The sequence below is a fragment of the Phoxinus phoxinus genome, assembly GCF_949152265.1.
Source record: "Phoxinus phoxinus genome assembly, chromosome: 4".
In the NCBI taxonomy this organism is placed as follows: domain Eukaryota; kingdom Metazoa; phylum Chordata; class Actinopteri; order Cypriniformes; family Leuciscidae; genus Phoxinus; species Phoxinus phoxinus.
Genome location: NC_136879.1, coordinates 38,923,834 through 38,940,807, shown reverse-complemented (window position 1 = coordinate 38,940,807; position 16,974 = coordinate 38,923,834). Strand labels below are relative to the sequence as shown.

The 16,974-nt window shown below is 38.1% G+C and overlaps 1 protein-coding gene across 2 annotated transcripts; it reads right to left on the bottom strand.

The window, feature by feature from the left end:
• Positions 1 to 1,668: 1,668 nt before the first annotated feature.
• LOC306997038 (uncharacterized protein) lies at positions 1,669 to 15,560 on the bottom strand. 2 transcript variants are annotated; one of them, XM_079610050.1, is made up of 3 exons: positions 15,327 to 15,560; positions 14,565 to 14,813; positions 1,669 to 3,592 (listed from the first exon to the last, which is right to left on the bottom strand). In XM_079610050.1, exons 2-3 carry the CDS (start codon positions 14,647 to 14,649, stop codon positions 2,154 to 2,156), a joined length of 1,524 nt encoding a protein of 507 aa, XP_079466176.1. In that variant the 5' UTR covers positions 14,650 to 14,813; positions 15,327 to 15,560; the 3' UTR covers positions 1,669 to 2,153. The 2 variants fall into 2 exon arrangements, with proteins under 2 accessions (XP_079466176.1, XP_079466177.1); XM_079610051.1 differs by lacking the exons at positions 14,565 to 14,813; positions 15,327 to 15,560 and adding exons at positions 3,843 to 4,091; positions 5,223 to 5,527.
• Between the last annotated feature and the right edge of the window lie 1,414 nt (positions 15,561 to 16,974).

Sequence of the window (16,974 nt, the reverse complement as noted above, 5' to 3'; positions counted from 1 at the left end):
GCTCTCGCTTCAGTGATGGTTTTTAGCACCCTTTCCGTGAGACACCCGGATACCCGCTGAGGGGCCATACGTGAAAGGCCCACAAGTCGGAACGGGGATGCCAGATTTTCCCGTTCGCCTGCGTGGGGAGATTCCTCCTCAGCGGTATTGGCCATGGGGCTGTTTCCAGCAGCTGCGCCAACTCGGAGAACCATAACTGGGTCTTCCAGAGAGGGGCTATTAATAGCACTGCACACTTGCTCTCCCTGATCCGTTTGATGACCTGTGGTAGCATCGCGACCGGAGGAAATGCATACAGCGGGCAGCCCGGCCAGTCGTGGGCTAGCGCATCCCTGTTTTTTGTGAAAAATGTTCGGCAACGAGCAACATCTTCTGAGGCGAAGAGGTCAACCTCTGCCTTGCCAAAGATGCTCCATATCAGCTAAACCGACTGTGGGTGAAGAGACCATTACCCTGGGGGAACATTGTCTCGGGATAGCATATCCGCACTCTGGTTCAGAATGCCTGGCACGTGCGCCACCCTCAGCGAGCGCAGGTTGTGCTGAGCCCATAGAATGAGACTCCTGGCCATGGTGTGCAGGTTGTTCGACCTGACTGTTTTTCTCTAGAGTGAAGCCACAGAAATCATTATGCCATTACTAATGGAATTGAACAACATAAGATGTTCATCAACATTAAGCAAATTTGAGAGGGAATCAAGACCATATATTTGGCAAGCCTCATTGAAAAGAACAGAAAAATCATCACTAGAAGAAGGGCTGAAGGTAAGAATCATTTGGGAAGGAGCAAGTGAATGTAACAGGCATATGGTCAGAAAAACTAAAATCAAGCATTTCAAGTTCACAGATCGAAATACCGTGCAACAACACAAGATCTAATGTGTGGCCCTGTTTATGAGTTGGACCATTTACCACTTGAGTAAAATCGAAAGAATCAATCAGATTAGTAAAATGAAATCCTTGGCAAAGGAATTTGACTCAAAACAAATGTGGATATTAAAATCCCCCGCAATCAAAATACGATCATACTGAAGAACAATGTCTCCTAAAAAGTTTGCAAATTCATTAAACAAATCCTTATTTGGTTTTGGAGGGCGATAAACCACAGTGATGGCTAACTGATCCATGTTTAGCAGAAACAGGAGAACTTCAAAACTAGAAAACATTTCTGTCTTTAAAGATCGGCAACAAAAACTACTTTTAAAAACAGACGCAAGCCCACCGCCTCTGCCAGAAAGTCTTGGAAGGTTAAAAAAAAGAACAGTCTGAGGGCACAAGTTCAGAAAAAGGGCTTGATAAATTTCATCTCTAAAAGAAAACTTTAGAGGATAACTTTGTTAACCAAACTCTACAGCAGTCTGTTAACTCTTCTCTGACAGCGCAGAGGATAACACATTTGTACTGGTTTTGAAGGTTCTTTTGGATAGAGTAGCACTCACCAACCCTTGGTTGTACAGAAAGTTTCAGTCTGGAATGCATCAGATGCAATCAGATCTTGTTGAGCTTGAAGTATCAATCTGGATTCAGGTGAGTAGCTCTATCCGGGTCACGGCACCAAAACAGTTGGAAACTTTTCCTTCGAAGCAGAGACCGGGAGACATTGGGATATCTTTCAAGCAGAAGTTATTCTTTATTGAGGACTTCACAGTGTCTTACTGTAATCATCTGAACTAAGGGAACTTGACATGGTATACCTTTCAAGGGCGAGGGGTTTACAGAAGTGGCATGTAAATGAAGTACAGGACTCAGCCAATTTCATTGATCTCATCAGCATAACAGTGTCATTCAAATGTATTGATGCCAATTCAATCAGCCTAACTATTCAACGACTGGGGCTGGGGCTCCAGGAGCTATTATTATTTGACAGGGACCATGCACAGTTTGAGCCCTGTACCAGAGTTAGCTATACAGCTAATTTGCATCTGTGGTCATTAGAGACAAAGAAGTGAGAGTCTCAGTAATCTGACTCATTTAACTTACAATAGAGAGAACAGGACTGGCAGGAATCTCTTGCTGGAACTCTGCATAACCTTAAAATGCTAAATTCAATCTACTAAACTTTCTCAGTTTATATACTATTGTATTGGAATCTAAATTAAACATTTAAAAAATGTGTAATACAACAGCTTGATGAACATTTAAAACTCTACAGTATTACGGCTTTTCTCCAGTATGAACTCGCTCATGTGATGCCAGGTGTCCAGACTGAGTGAAACTCTTTTCACAATATGAGCACTTGTAAGGTTTTTCTCCAGTGTGAATTCTTTGGTGCAGTTTCAGACGACTAGAAATAGTAAAGCTCTTTCCACAGTCACAACACACATGATCTCTCACTTCATCATGTGTTTTCTGGTGCAGTTTACAACCGTCCAGTCGTGAAAAACTCTTTCCACAGACAGAACACACATAAGGCCTCTCATCTGAATGAACTTTCAGGTGTCGGTTTAGACTTGATGATGAATTAAAATCTTTCCCACACTGATCACAGTTAAATGGTTTTTCTCCAGAGTGAATGCGCAGATGATCACTGAGATCTGATGCATCTTTGAAACTCTTCTCACACTGAGTACACTGGTACGGCTTCTCTCCAGTATGAACTCGCTCATGTAGTTTCAGGGATCTAGACTGAGTGAAACTCTTGTCACAATATGAGCACTTGTAAGGTTTTTCTCCAGTGTGAATTCTTTGGTGCAGTTTCAGACGACTAGATGTAGTAAAGCTCTTTCCACAGTCACAACACACATGATCTCTCACTTCATCATGTGTTTTCTGGTGCAGTTTAAAACTGTTCAGTCGTGAAAAACTCTTTCCACAGAGAGAACACACATAAGGCTTCTCATCTGAATGAACTATCAGGTGTCGGTTTAGATCTGATGATGAGTTAAAACCTTTACCACACTGATCACAGTTAAATGTTTTTTCTCCAGAGTGACTGTGCAGATGATAACTGAGACCTGATGCATCTTTGAAACTCTTTTCACACTGGGTACACTGGTACGGCTTCTCTCCAGTATGAAGTCGCTCATGTTGTTTCAGTTGTCCAGACTGAGTAAAACTCTTGTCACAAGATGAGCACTTGTAAGGTTTTTCTCCAGTATGAATTCTTTGGTGCAGTTTCAGACGACTAGATATAGTAAAGCTCTTTCCACAGTCACAACACACATGATCTCTCACTTCATCATGTGTTTTCTGGTGCAGTTTAAAACCGTACAGTCTTGAATAACTCTTTCCACAGAGAGAACACACATAAGGCTTCTCGTCTGAATGAACTATCAGGTGTCGGTTTAGATCTGATGATGAAATAAAATCTTTCCCACACTGATCACAGTTAAATGGCTTTTCTCCAGAGTGAATGTGGAGATGAGCACTGAGACCTGATACTTGAGTAAAACTCTTTCCACACTGAGTGCATGTATATGGTTTCTCTCCAGTGTGAATTCTTATGTGCCTCTTAAGGTCTCCTTTATTCTGGAAACTCTTTCCACACTGAGAGCAGGAGTGCAGCTTTTTGGCTTTTGTCCCTTGAGTTTTGAAGTCGCAGTGTTTCTTCACGTCATTTAGTTTCTGTCTTTGCTCCTTCACTTCCAGCTGGTCTAAAATAAACATATTAATCAGTTACAATCAGTTCAATGAGGTTACATGTGAGAATTAAAAACACTAAGCAAGCAGAAAACCAGACACCTGTCTGTATAACGTATCTTTGAAAGGTCAGTTCTGTCATTTACTTGTTAAAGCGATTAAAACTGGGTTGTGATCATTTAGATGCAATTCTCTATCATTTGTCATCCATATTTCAGAGCTACTAAAGCAGTCAACAATGAAGAATCAAGAATGGACACCAACCTATTTGTTCCTCAGTATCTTCATGTTTTATTCCGGGTGGTTCTGGATCACTCATGTCTTCAATCTCCTCTTTAATAAACTCCATCTTTAACAGTCACACAGATTTCAGCTGCTACTCCTGGAGTTTGTCCTTCTCTTGTAGGATGATGGGAATATTCCCAGTATTTATTGGTGAATTGTTGTGGGAGGGGCTTCACTGCAGGTGTGAACTGTGATCACTGTGTGATACTGACGCCCACAGGACCAGATCTGGAAAAATCAAAGATAAGTTACTGAATTTATACTGGATTACTTTAACAGAAAACACAAATGGTGTCTTCGTTTTAGTTCAAATATAGAGCATTTTGATGGTTACATATTAGTAGCATATAAAATAACTGTAGGTTGATAATTTTTATGTAACCCAGGATATAATAATTATGAAACAGGGCTCCGCTTATATTATTCAATTAATATCTAAACTAATCAGAAATATAACATAAGATGACAGAAATCAACCATTGATTAAAGGGGAACTCCGGTCAATTTTAACATTGAGCTCATTTTTTTTGTAAATTTGGAGTGCTATCAATACAGAGAACAACGACAAAAATCGGTGTTGCCTACACTGTGTTATCCTCTTTTTAAAATTTGCATTAAAATGATGTTATTTCAGCCAGCGCAAATACCTGTATTTACATCCTAGTCCAAAGAAGTCGATTATCGAGTTCACACGCGTGATCATAGGTAACTAAACCTATGCGCGTGAACTCGACAATCGACTACTTTGGACTTCGACCGAAAACAGGATGTAAATACAGGTATTTGCGCTGGCTGAAATAACATATTTTTTATGAATATCTTTCACATCTACTGCAGTCAGATTCACCGTGTTCACTCTGAAGGAATCACTCAACATGGCTGGGCACTTGTAACGACACATTAAGGATGTTAAGAGGCTAAAAGCAGGTTTAAAACTTGCCCCATTCAAATCAATAGGGTGCAAATTTTAAAAAGAGGATAACACAGTGTAGGTAACACCGATTTTTGTCGTTGTTCTCTGTATTGACAGCACTCCAAATTTACTAAAAAAATGAGCTCAATGTTAAAATTGACCGGAGTTCTCCTTTAAGGGACTGAGAATGATGTTGTTAATTTTAATGTGACTCCAGATTTTACAAGGATGAAACAAGTCAGAGGTTAAATTCTTCAATTAATATATGAATTAAACAGGAATCTAACAAAGATAACAGAAATCATACACAATATGTAGCTACAGACTGAATAGTGGCTGATCAAAATAATGACTATATTTAATAATCTGTACGTTACAATACGTACACAATATACATTTAGACAACACAAACATCAATTCTTACAAAGAAAAATTATATATCTGACCTGCAGACTGGAAATATACGACATCCGAAGAAAATATTCCACGTTTGTCCTTCATTCACGATCGTTAACACAGCGTCACTTTCAGCTTCAAATGGTGAAAGTTTCAGCGCTCGTCTCGTGTCTCTCGCGCTTCTCTCTTTTTTATTGCATAAACAAAAACATTAATATTACACACACTTACAGGGGATCACAACGTGTTCGACTTTTACATTCATAATAGCGTCAAAGGAAACAACAACAAAAGAGAGAGAGAGATGAGAAAGAAGACAAAACTAGAGGCTCTAGCGCTTCTCTCCTGCGCATGCTCAGTGCGCGCGGTGTAATGTTTCTTAAAGGGGCCGCATTCAGTAAATCACATCTCCGCACTGTTATTGACCAAATCCACTACTATAATAATAATAAATAATAATGCACAATGATAATACATATAATATATGGATTTAACAATATATTCACATTTACTCGATTACAGTTACAGTTGGTACATGTCTCCCTTATTATGTAATTGCTGCCTAATTATAGGGTGTTTTTTTAAATAAATGCATAGATATATACAGCAGTGGCGAGGCCAGAAACTTTAAAGTGAGCGGATCTTTGTGAATTAAGTTGGACCTCAATCTTAAATGTGATTTATTATCAGCCAACAGTTTTATGAAAACATGTAGTAAGGGGATAGATTACTGATAGATAGATTTATAAAAATTGGAGCTCCATAAAATCAAAGATGTCAAGCTTCCTGAAAGGACAAATATTATAACCTCAAGAATGGAGTCGTCTAGACCATAAAAGAGCATTGTGTTATATGGACTTATATACTGAACTTTAGTGATATTAAACTGTCCCTCTATGTAAAAGAGCAGTGTAAAAATTATTTAAAGTTATTTGTTAGTGGCCCATATGATAAAAAAATGAATGTGGTAAATCAGAAAACAAATGTGGGCCACATATGGCAAAAATGTGGCACAATCGATAATAGTTAATCTGGGTGTAACCAAATGTGGTACTCATAAAACATGAGTATCTGTGCCAGTTTGGGCAAAGATGGGGGACCGTAATCACTGGCGAATCTGAATGTGAACCTAAGGTGGCCGACACATGGCATAGCAAATATACCCAAATACATTAAACCATATTTGGACCCCATTTGGAAAAAGTACAGCACAGTCAGCACTGGCTAACCAAGCTGTCTTGGATGCAGCACCTTTGAAACTGGTTAATTTAGATATATAGCTAAAAAAAAAAAATAAAAAAAAAAAAACCCAGCTAAGGCTGGTTGGCTGGTTGGCTGGTTGAAGCTGGAAGTAGCTTAAAGGGGTCATTTAATACACAAGTTGGTACAGTTCTTTAGGGTCTTCATGTAAAGTTTGTAACATACTTTGGTTAAAATTCCTCAATGCTTTTGTAAAACAACACCCTTTTTACCTCCTCAAAAACAGGTCTGTTCACAGCGACCCGTTTCGGTGCATGTCTCTTTAAATGATAATGAGCAACTGCTCACCCCACCCTTCTCTTACATGGGGTGTGTCGACACAAAACAAGTAAAGTGCTGTCTTGTCAGACAGTGTACAAATGCCTGAGGCCAGAAATATGCTAATACCGGAAATATGCTAATATGGGACGGTCGTGGGCGGAGTTTAGAAAATCCAAACGGCTTGATTATTGAGAGTGAGACTTTTCGAGGATAAAAAAAAAGGAGTGAATGGATTTTTTTTTTATTGGTGGTTATGTCCCTAACTGCATTTACACATTTATATGCAACACACCATATAAAAGTGAATTTTGCATCTGATGGTCATCCTTTAAGATCAGCCTGTCAAGCTAAAAAAAGTGGCTAAACCCCTCTGAAACTTGCCGGCCAAAAGACGGACCATCAAAGGATTGTTGGTTGGAGGTTTGACGGTGGAAAACTGCACAAGTAAAATCAAGGTGAGATTTTAAGAAAATAAAGGATAAATAGGTCTTTCTATTGGCGATTGCTTCGTTATTTTCAGTTGGAGTGTGAGTTAGCTAATGGTAACTAATGATAATGGTTAGCTAGCAATTTCAGCTCAAATGAATGAAATTACTTGAATAAATAGTTTTCACACTTGTAGTTCGGTTCGCTTGGATTGTTGTTTGGTCCAAACCAATAAATAAATAAATAATTAACATAAAGATACCAAACCTAAAGGCATAGGAATACTTTCACAACCTGATTGGTGGGCTTTGATTATGTATTCCCGAATATCAAAAACAATGCTGTTTTCTGGGCTGAATGCGGCGTAATATCGGCGCTGTTTTTGAAGCAGATAAACTTACACTTTCGCTATTAGAAGAGATGCTGCTGCCGAACACTGTTGAGAGAGACACGGACTGAGGTAATTCATACACACTTAAAGGAATAGTTCACCCAAAAATGAAAATTAGAGGAATACAATCAGAGTTATATCAAAAAAATGTCCTTGCTTTTCCAAGCTTTATAATGGCAGTGAATGGATGTTTCTGTTTTAGAGTCCATAAAAGTGCATCTATCCATCATAAACAAACTCCACACGGCTCCGGGGGTAAATATAGGCCTTCTGAAACAAAGCGATGAGTTTGTGTAAGTAAATTATTTATATTTAACACGTTACAAAGTTAAACTCGAGCTTCCAGCCAAATAGGGTTGCCACCAGTCCCGTAAAGGCATCCCGTATCAAATCAATACGGGACGCGATTTGTCCCGTATTTTACATAGACCCACACATAGTTTAATAAACAAATAAAGATTTTGCAGTGTGGATAATACAAATAGTAATTATAATGAAATCAATTTCACAAGAAGTAGAAGACAAGTTCATGTTAGCGTCTTATGTCAACATGAACGGGCGTAATGCGAGGTTTTATAAAAACATGTGGAGCTCACATCCTCCCTCCAGTATATCTCTCCAGATATAGATCTGAAAGGGAAAAAGGTATCAATGTGTCTGTCCAGAAACTAATGATGAACGTAAAGCGAACTGCACAGTTTAATTTGCTCATGCGGTGGACTTCTGACTTAAATCAATATGCTGTGACAGAGAAATCTGTGCTTTTAAAGTTATAGGCCTATTGTTTTTTTTTTTTTAATTTGGATTATCTATTAAAGGGTAACTCAACCCCTGGTCAGAGCCTGACTCCACCCACTGGCAATATATCTGAAAAATGCTGGAAAAGTGGGCAGAGCGGAGATAGAGGCGACGAACCGAGGGCGGGCCGAGACCCATTCTCTGTAGGCATGTTCACATTAGCAGGTAGACTGACATCTCTATGGCTGCGTTTACACTTGGCATTAACATGCGACCTGTATCTGGATGTTGTCCACATACACATTGAAAAGACGAGTGTAAACGCGCTTCTGATCGGATCTCAGTGTAATGTAAACGCAATCCAGCCATCGTGTCTGCATTCACAGGTGGACGTCATTTAAATCCCCGCCCAGTCTCCCCACGCGGCTGTCAGAAAATAATGGCCAGGCGCAGTTTAGACAATAAATAAAATTTATTTGAACCTTAAAATAAACGTCAATATTTAAAACAGTTTATTTAGACTTACATGACACTGTGTGTGTCATTTTTCATTTTAATTGTGCAACATTATCTGAACGAGGCGATCGCCTGTACAATCACAGCTGTGAGGCATGAGATCTTAATGAAGAGCGTGCGCTTCTTTGCCAAAGGAATAATGGGAATAAACTTTTTAAAATGATGTTTTAAATGTTGAATGTTTTTATAGTTTCAGCATGTTTATTAATCTCCCATTTCTGTTAATAGTCATTGCATGCTATAACCTTAAACCCTGATGATCGATGATGTGAGTTAACCATGGTTATTTTTGTATGATCAACTCTGGAAATATTCCTTCATTTAAAAAACGTAATTTGATTTAAGGATGGAGATTGCACAGGAAACTAAAGTGCGTGAGTGAAAGGGACATTGCTTCATTTGTATAATCTTTACTCTTATTGGTGTCGTGCTACAAACCTAATTTAAATATTTATTATAAATAAATATTCGGTTATCCAGATACAGAGGCTACTTAATATGAACAAATGTAAACGCACGGTGTCCTGATTGCCTAATGATCCGATCTGCTTGATCGGATCACGGTGATCGCATGTTAATGCCAAGTGTAAACGCAGCCTATGTTTTCATAAAGATTACATAAACAGAGAATATTTGTTTTCGTTTTGAATTAGATAATTTAATAGCAGAGACTTAAATGTTTATAAAGATATATTGCTTATGCCTGTGTGACTAGTATTCACTGAGTTTTGTTTAAGTTTAGAGACGTGCTCCAGAAAAAAAGTTAATGGAGACAGAAAGCATACCCTGTTTATTTTCTTTATTTTACAAAAGCATAATGTTTTGTTTCGATTGTAAGTGGACACATAAAAAGTATTGCATCGGTTAGCATAGCTTCAAGTTAACGTAGATTTACCCCTAGACATTTTACAGTTTATGTTTTTCATATTTCTTAAGTCTGTATGACCATAAATGACGGAGTATTTTAAGTCTATTTTGCTGCCATGTGAAAAAATCCAGCAAAACACGCCGGCGCGTTTGTCGACCCGAGAGTTTAGCCTAATAGGAAGGAACAAATAGTGATAAAAAAAATATGCTCACTAACATCAAGACGCCGCTGCAGTGGTGGAGTCCATGCAGGAGGAGCAGCGTTTGGCACTATGTCGCTTTTCAGCGCGAGCTGTGTGGAGAAGCCCATTTCCACCTCCATTGCGCTGGAGAAGCAATCCCGCGTAAAATGCAGGTTGCACACTCGAGTTCTAGGCGGGAACTCACGGTCTTCCAGGCCAAGTACATGCAACCACTGGCGCCTAATTTCCAAGTCTACTGGAAAGCTATGCAGTCCAGCAGTGCTGTTGCAACCAGCAACACTACTCCTGCGTCCCATCTTAACCACTGTACTAAATACAGATAAAGCTAATGCTAAAAATCTACGTTAACTTGAAGCTATCCCAACTGATGCAATACTATGCTACTAACTAACTATGCTTCTAACAATACTACATTAACAACTATGCTAATTAACTACATAGGCTACACAAAATAATCAAAATAACTATATAAATATGCTAATAATATAAATATTATTATTATTATGCTAACTAGATGGTAATATACGCTATCCTGATCGTTTTCAACTCCTGACTCGCTACAGTGGTTTTGACGGAACAAGGTGTTTTTATACCAGGGGCTGGGCCTATGCCAAGGACGTGGTGAGCTGGTGAGCTGGTGCCTGCTTACGTCACGCGGGAAAACAACTTCCGATAGGAAAATTTAACTGCAGTACCCAGCCTTCAACCTGAAGAGGGCAGCACTCATCAATGAACAGCATTAATAAAGCCCCAGTCTCACAGAACATTAACTAAAAAAAAGTTGTTTTAGGGTTTAGTTACCCTTTAATATAATATCCCGTACATTGTCAGAGCTTAGTAGAACGGTAATTATTATATTTGTAGACGTTATTAGACAGATCAATTGATTTTAATTGTTATTTATTAATTTGTTGTTTATAAATATTAATCATATGCATAATAAATGATAATCCTCTCTGCCATACACAATTTATGGCATTTAAAAAAAGTTTTAAAAAGTGCTAAATTATTTAAATCAGAATGGGACAAATAATTACAGAAAAACGTAGTCATAATTTAACTAGTAAATAAATAAATGAATGAATGAAAAAAAAATTATCCCATCGCTGCATAATTTTCAAAACCATGATTACTGGTTCAGAATGACTGCTTAAGGCACATCAACACATACTGAAGAGTTATATACGAATACATAAAATAATCAAATGTATCTTGATCTTGTGTTTTCTCGTGGTTTAATGTTGAGCTCTTTTTTTTTTTTTACAAGTGTGGGTTTGGGGGGGGGGGGGGGGGGGGGCAAAATGGCAAAAAAAAATAAGTGTGTGTGTGTGTGTGTGTGTGTGTAATCTGAAAACAACCTGACTAAGTAAGAAACAGACAGACTTCAGCAAATGTTCTTTAAATACTTTAATCACGGGCGGAGGATCTCAGACCAATTCCACTGAAAATCCCACCAGTAACTGACAAACATAACAGTGTTAATTAACATAAAAGTGCCCAGCCATCCTCTGTCTCCGTGTCTCACACGCCCCCTCCAGCTGTATCAACACCATAAAAGAAACCCAAAATACAAAGAACATATGGCATTCATTTGTTAAATCTACTAAAATCAATGAAAATAAAAATTCTATTTTTTCCCTCCGTCACTGGCATAAGCAAACTCTGTTTTCGTGATTACTTATTACAAGGTTTGAAAACTAGAAGACATCTGTTATTATGTCTAGAACTAGACATCTGTAGATCATCATGTTATTATACACTCACACACTCAAAGTCACGAGTTTTCGCCAAAGAGTTTGGAAACATTTAAAAGCATATGAAAGAAATTAAGAAAAATAAATGTTAGTTATGATTAATTTAAAAAATCCATCACAAGGTGTAACCGTAGTATAAGCGTAATATTTGACTCGTCCATTGGATTATTAGAAAATAATGCACATCCGAGGTGTAACATTAGCTCAAGTGTGCATTATTTTCTAATAATTCAACGGACTGTCATCAATTATTGCTTACTTATACAGATACTTATCACCACTGCCCCACATCTTTTATTATCCGGCTTGAATGAAATCTGAGAGCTTTCTGTCCCTCCATTAACAGCTATGCAACAACCACATTCCTGCTTCAAAAAAGTTCATTTAAGCCTAGTTCACACTACAGGATTTAAAGTCCGATTTAAGCCCGATTTGCAAATCGTTGAGCTCGCCGACAGGTCGGGTTGTTATCGCGTGCAAATCGCGGGGGATTAGCGGCCGATGAACGCTCGCCAATCTGTTAGTATGAAAGAGCCAACAACGCATCAAAGACGCTCGCAGACGCCTCGCAGATGCGTCGCCGAGCCCAGAAAAATATCTAGCATGCTAGATATCTGGAGCTGTCGCACGACTCAACCACATGTGATGTCATGAGCTACAGCCAATCAGAGCAAGGCATGGGTTGAGGTCACTGGGAAAATACCATTTATATACTGTCTATGGAAAATACGCAGGGGTTTTTTCAGAGCAAATCATCGCGCAAACAGTTTGCAGCACTAATTTCTGTCTGACGTCCATATTCAAACAAAGACTCGCGTGTTGTGTACTTGTGTTCTTCTTCGCTGGGTAGTGGCGCGCGTGCTGTATTGCGTCATTTCCGGTTCGTTTTATCGCGTGATTTTTCGTGACAAAATGTGGTTTGTAGACAAGATAGAATCGTTGGGTGACAGAGTTGTTGTCAACTCGTGTAGCGAGTTACCTCCTGTTGCGGATCAATCACGTTGTGTCGTGTCGTGTGGTGTGAACAGCTCAACAACTTGAACACTCCTGATTTCACAGAGAGCAAGTCATGTAGTGTGAACTGCACAGTTCAGCCCGACGTTTTAAAATCCTGTAGTGTGAACTTGCTATAAAGATCGTAAAACGAATCCATATGAATCCAGCGGTTTAGTCAAACATTTTCAAAAGAGACACGGTCACTTTATTTGATGAACAGATTGAAATTAGGCTCTCAGATTTCATCAAAAAGATCTTTGTTTGTGTTTTGAAGATGAACGAAAGTCTTACAGGTTTGGAACGACAGGAGGGTGAGAAATAATGACGTGATTTAATAATGAAATAATTTTCATTTTTGGGTGAACTATCCCTTTAAGTCTTTCTAGTTAACCAAGCTTTTCACCACATTAACACAAATAATCTAGATCACGGTATTTAACACTTTGAGTCTATTTTCTAGTTTGTTTTGGATGAACGATTCTAAGAGTCAAAAAGTCGAGACAGTTGTCAAAATTTCTTTGTCCACCACTCTTGTTCATCCAAAACAAACTAAAAAAATAGACTCAAAGTGTTAAATACCGGAATTATCCTTTAATGTATTTGACATTAAAACGAATGTTGATCACTTCAAACATTTTTTAATATGCCTGACAAGGATTGATAAACGTGTAAAACTCTTCTCACACTTAGTACAGTAGTACGGCTTCTCTCCAGTATGAACTTGCTCGTGTTGTTTCAGGGTTTCAGGCTGAGCAAAACTCTTGTCACAATATGAGCACTTGTAAGGTTTTTCTCCAGTATGAATTCTTTGGTGCCGTTTCAGATTTTCAGTTCTAGTAAAGCTCATCCCACAGTCACAACACATATGATCTTTCACTTCATTGTGTGTTTTCTGGTGCCGTTTAAAACTGTTCAGCCGTGGAAAACTCTTTCCACAGAGAGAACACGCATAAGGCTTCTCGTCTGAATGAACTATCAGGTGTCGGTTTAGATCACATGATGAAATAAAACCTTTACCACACTGATCACAGTTAAATGGGTTGTCTCCAGAGTGAACGAGCAGATGAACCCTTAGACCTGCTGTATATTTGAAACTCTTCTCACACTCAGTACAGTAGTACGGCTTCTCTCCAGTATGAACTCGCTCATGTGATTTCAGAGATGCAGACTGAGTGAAACTCTTGTCACAATATGAGCACTTGTAAGGTTTTTCTCCAGTATGAATTCTTTGGTGCAGTTTCAGACAAGTAGATGTAATAAAGCTTTTCCCACAGTCACAACACACATGATCTCTCACTTCATCATGTGTTTTCTGGTGCAGTTTTAAATGATCCAGTCTTGAAAAACTCTTTCCACAGACAGAACACACATGAGGCTTCTCGTCTGAATGAACTATCAGGTGTGTTTTTAGATTTGATGACGAATTAAAACCTTTCCCACACTGATCACAGTTAAATGGTTTTTCGACAGAGTGACGGCGCCGATGATGACTGAGACCTGATGCATCTTTGAAACTCTTCTCACACTGAGTGCATGGATACGGTTTCTCTCCAGTGTGAATTCTCATGTGTGTCTTAAGGTTTCCTTTCTTTTGGAAACTCTTTCCACACTGAGAGCAGGAGTGCAGCTTTTTGGCTTTTCTTCCTTGAGTTTTGAAGTCGCAGTGTTTCTTTACATCATTTAGTTTCTGTCTTTGCTCCTTCACTTCCAGCTGGTCTAAAATAAATGTATTATTAAGTTACAATCAGTTCAATGAGTTTAAATGTGAGAATTAAAAACACTTAGCAAGCAGAAAACAAGGCACCTGTCTGTATAAAGTATCATTAATGTGCAAAGTTCGGTTCTGTCATTTACTTGTTAATGCGATTAAATCTGGGTTATGATCAAGGTGTGACTTGTATGCATTTCTCTATCATTTGTCATCCATAATTCAGAGCTACTAAAGCAGTCAACAATGAAGAATCAAGAATAGACACCAACCTATTTGTTGCTCAGTATCTTCATGTTTTATTCTGGATGGTTCTGGATCACTCATGTCTTCAATCTCCTCTTTAATAAACTCCATCTTTAACAGTCACACAGATTTCAGCTGCTACTCCTGGAGTTTGTCCTTCTCTTGTAGGATGATGGGAATATTCCCAGTATTTATTGGTGAATTGTTGTGGGAGGGGCTTCACTGCAGGTGTGAACTGTGATCACTGTGTGATACTGACGCCCACAGGACCAGATCTGGAAAAATCAAAGATAAGTTACTGAATTTACACTGGATTACTTTAACAGAAAACACATATGGTGCCTTAAATGTAGTTCATTTATAGAGCATTTTGATGGTTACATATTAGTAGCACATAAAACAACTGTAGGTTGATCATTTTTATGTAACCCAGGATATAATAAGGATGAAACACAGCACATATTATATTATTCAATTATATCTAAACTAATCAGAAATCGAACATAAAACGACAGAAATCAACCATTGATTAAAGGACTGAGAATGATGTTGTTAATTTTTATGTGACTCCAGATTTTATAAGGATTAAACAAGTCACATGTTAAATTATTTAATTAATATATAAATTAAACAGGAATCTAACAAAGATAACAGAAATCATACACAATAGTCATATATACAGACTGAATAGAGGCTGATCAAAACTAATTTAATTCTCTGTACGTTACGAACAATGTTAGGCAACAAAACAACATAAATTCTTACATGATAAATATAACATCTCTGACCTGCAAACTGGAAATATTCGACATCCGGAGAAAATATTCCACATTTGTCCTTCATTCACTTTCAGCTTCAAATGGTTAAAATTTCAGCGCTCGTCTCGTGTCTCTCGCGCTTCTATAGTAGTGAGAAAGAAAACACAACTATTCTGCGCATGGCAACACAAATCGGTAAAACAGAGGATTAACCAGTGTTTTCGCTATGTACACTAGCCAAAGTAGTGTCTCGGCCCGCCGACGTTTACACTCTCTCTCTCTCTCTCTCTCTCTCTCTCTCTCTCTCTCTCTCTCTCTCTCTCTCTCTCTCTCTCTCTCTCTCTCTCTCTCTGTGTGTGTGTGCTACGACCAAAGAGTATAGAAGTAACAAGAGGCGAAACTCCGTTGCAGTTTTGACAACAATCGCTAGATGGCGCTGCGGTCGCGCTGCCGCCATTTTGGACTGAATCAACGGCTTTACCGTTAGCACAACTATACAGCATTAACAGCATTATGTCTGGAAATAATTGGAAACAAAGAAAAGTGTTCTGCCATCAACTACCAGTGTACAACCAATCAACTAGCATTTCATAGATTCCCCAAAGATCCAGAGAGGTAAAGTAGAAAAGGTTTTTATTGACTTTAAAGTGAGCTAACGTCAACGATAACAGGTGCTGTAACTTACGTTAACGTTAATGTTAGCTATCCTATAACCGCAGTAACAGTTTACTATAACGCTATGTGTTTGGTCGAAATTTAGTCAAGACTTGACATGGGCTTTTTAAATCGCATATTTTCAGAGATATATGAACACCTAACCTGGCAAATGACCGCTTTATTAATTCATTGTTACCACTAAATTAACTGTCCCCACCCCCTTTTTTTCGCATAGACATGAAAATCACTATCCAAATTTAAATGGTTGTAATTCAAGAATGCTTTAAAACAATACCAACCATAGATATATATTCCAAAGGAGACATTTGCCAGATTATTGTTAAATAATTTAATAAGTTAAATAAATGATTATAACCGATTAATATAAGAAGATTGGTTATTATTATTTATGATTGGAAGTGGTTCATTTATTAGATATTTCGATCATATATTATTATACAGATATACACTAACGTTCAAAAGTTTTGGTGGCAGTAATCCTATTTTAAATGTTTTATTTATATGTATATAATTTCGATTTCAAATAAATTCTGTTCTTTTGAACTTTCCATTGTTCAAATCACAGATTCCACAAACATATTAAGCATAATATTGATAATCAGAAATGTTTCTTGAGCAACAAATATGTTTGGAAAAGTATGGAATTTGATTTGAATCATTTCTAGACCTGGATAATATGAAAAAAAAAAGTTTCCACTTTCCAGACTATTTACAAAATTGCAATATCCATATTGACCATTCAAATTTCTAAAAATAAAAAAGCAGAACATAAAAGCAGAGTGTTTTCATGGCAAAAGTTGAATAACACACGCAAGGTCGCTCGCTCCCTCACCCTTTCTGCCGTGTGCGCAACACGGTCTGGAGCTGCGCGCTCTTGCTCGCTCTAGATTCCGGGAGATTTCAGCTAATTTGCGGGCATCAGGAAGCCGCTATCAATATGCGGGAGACTCCCGGAACTTCCGGGAGACTTTAGATGTCTGCTATAGAGATATTAAAAAAT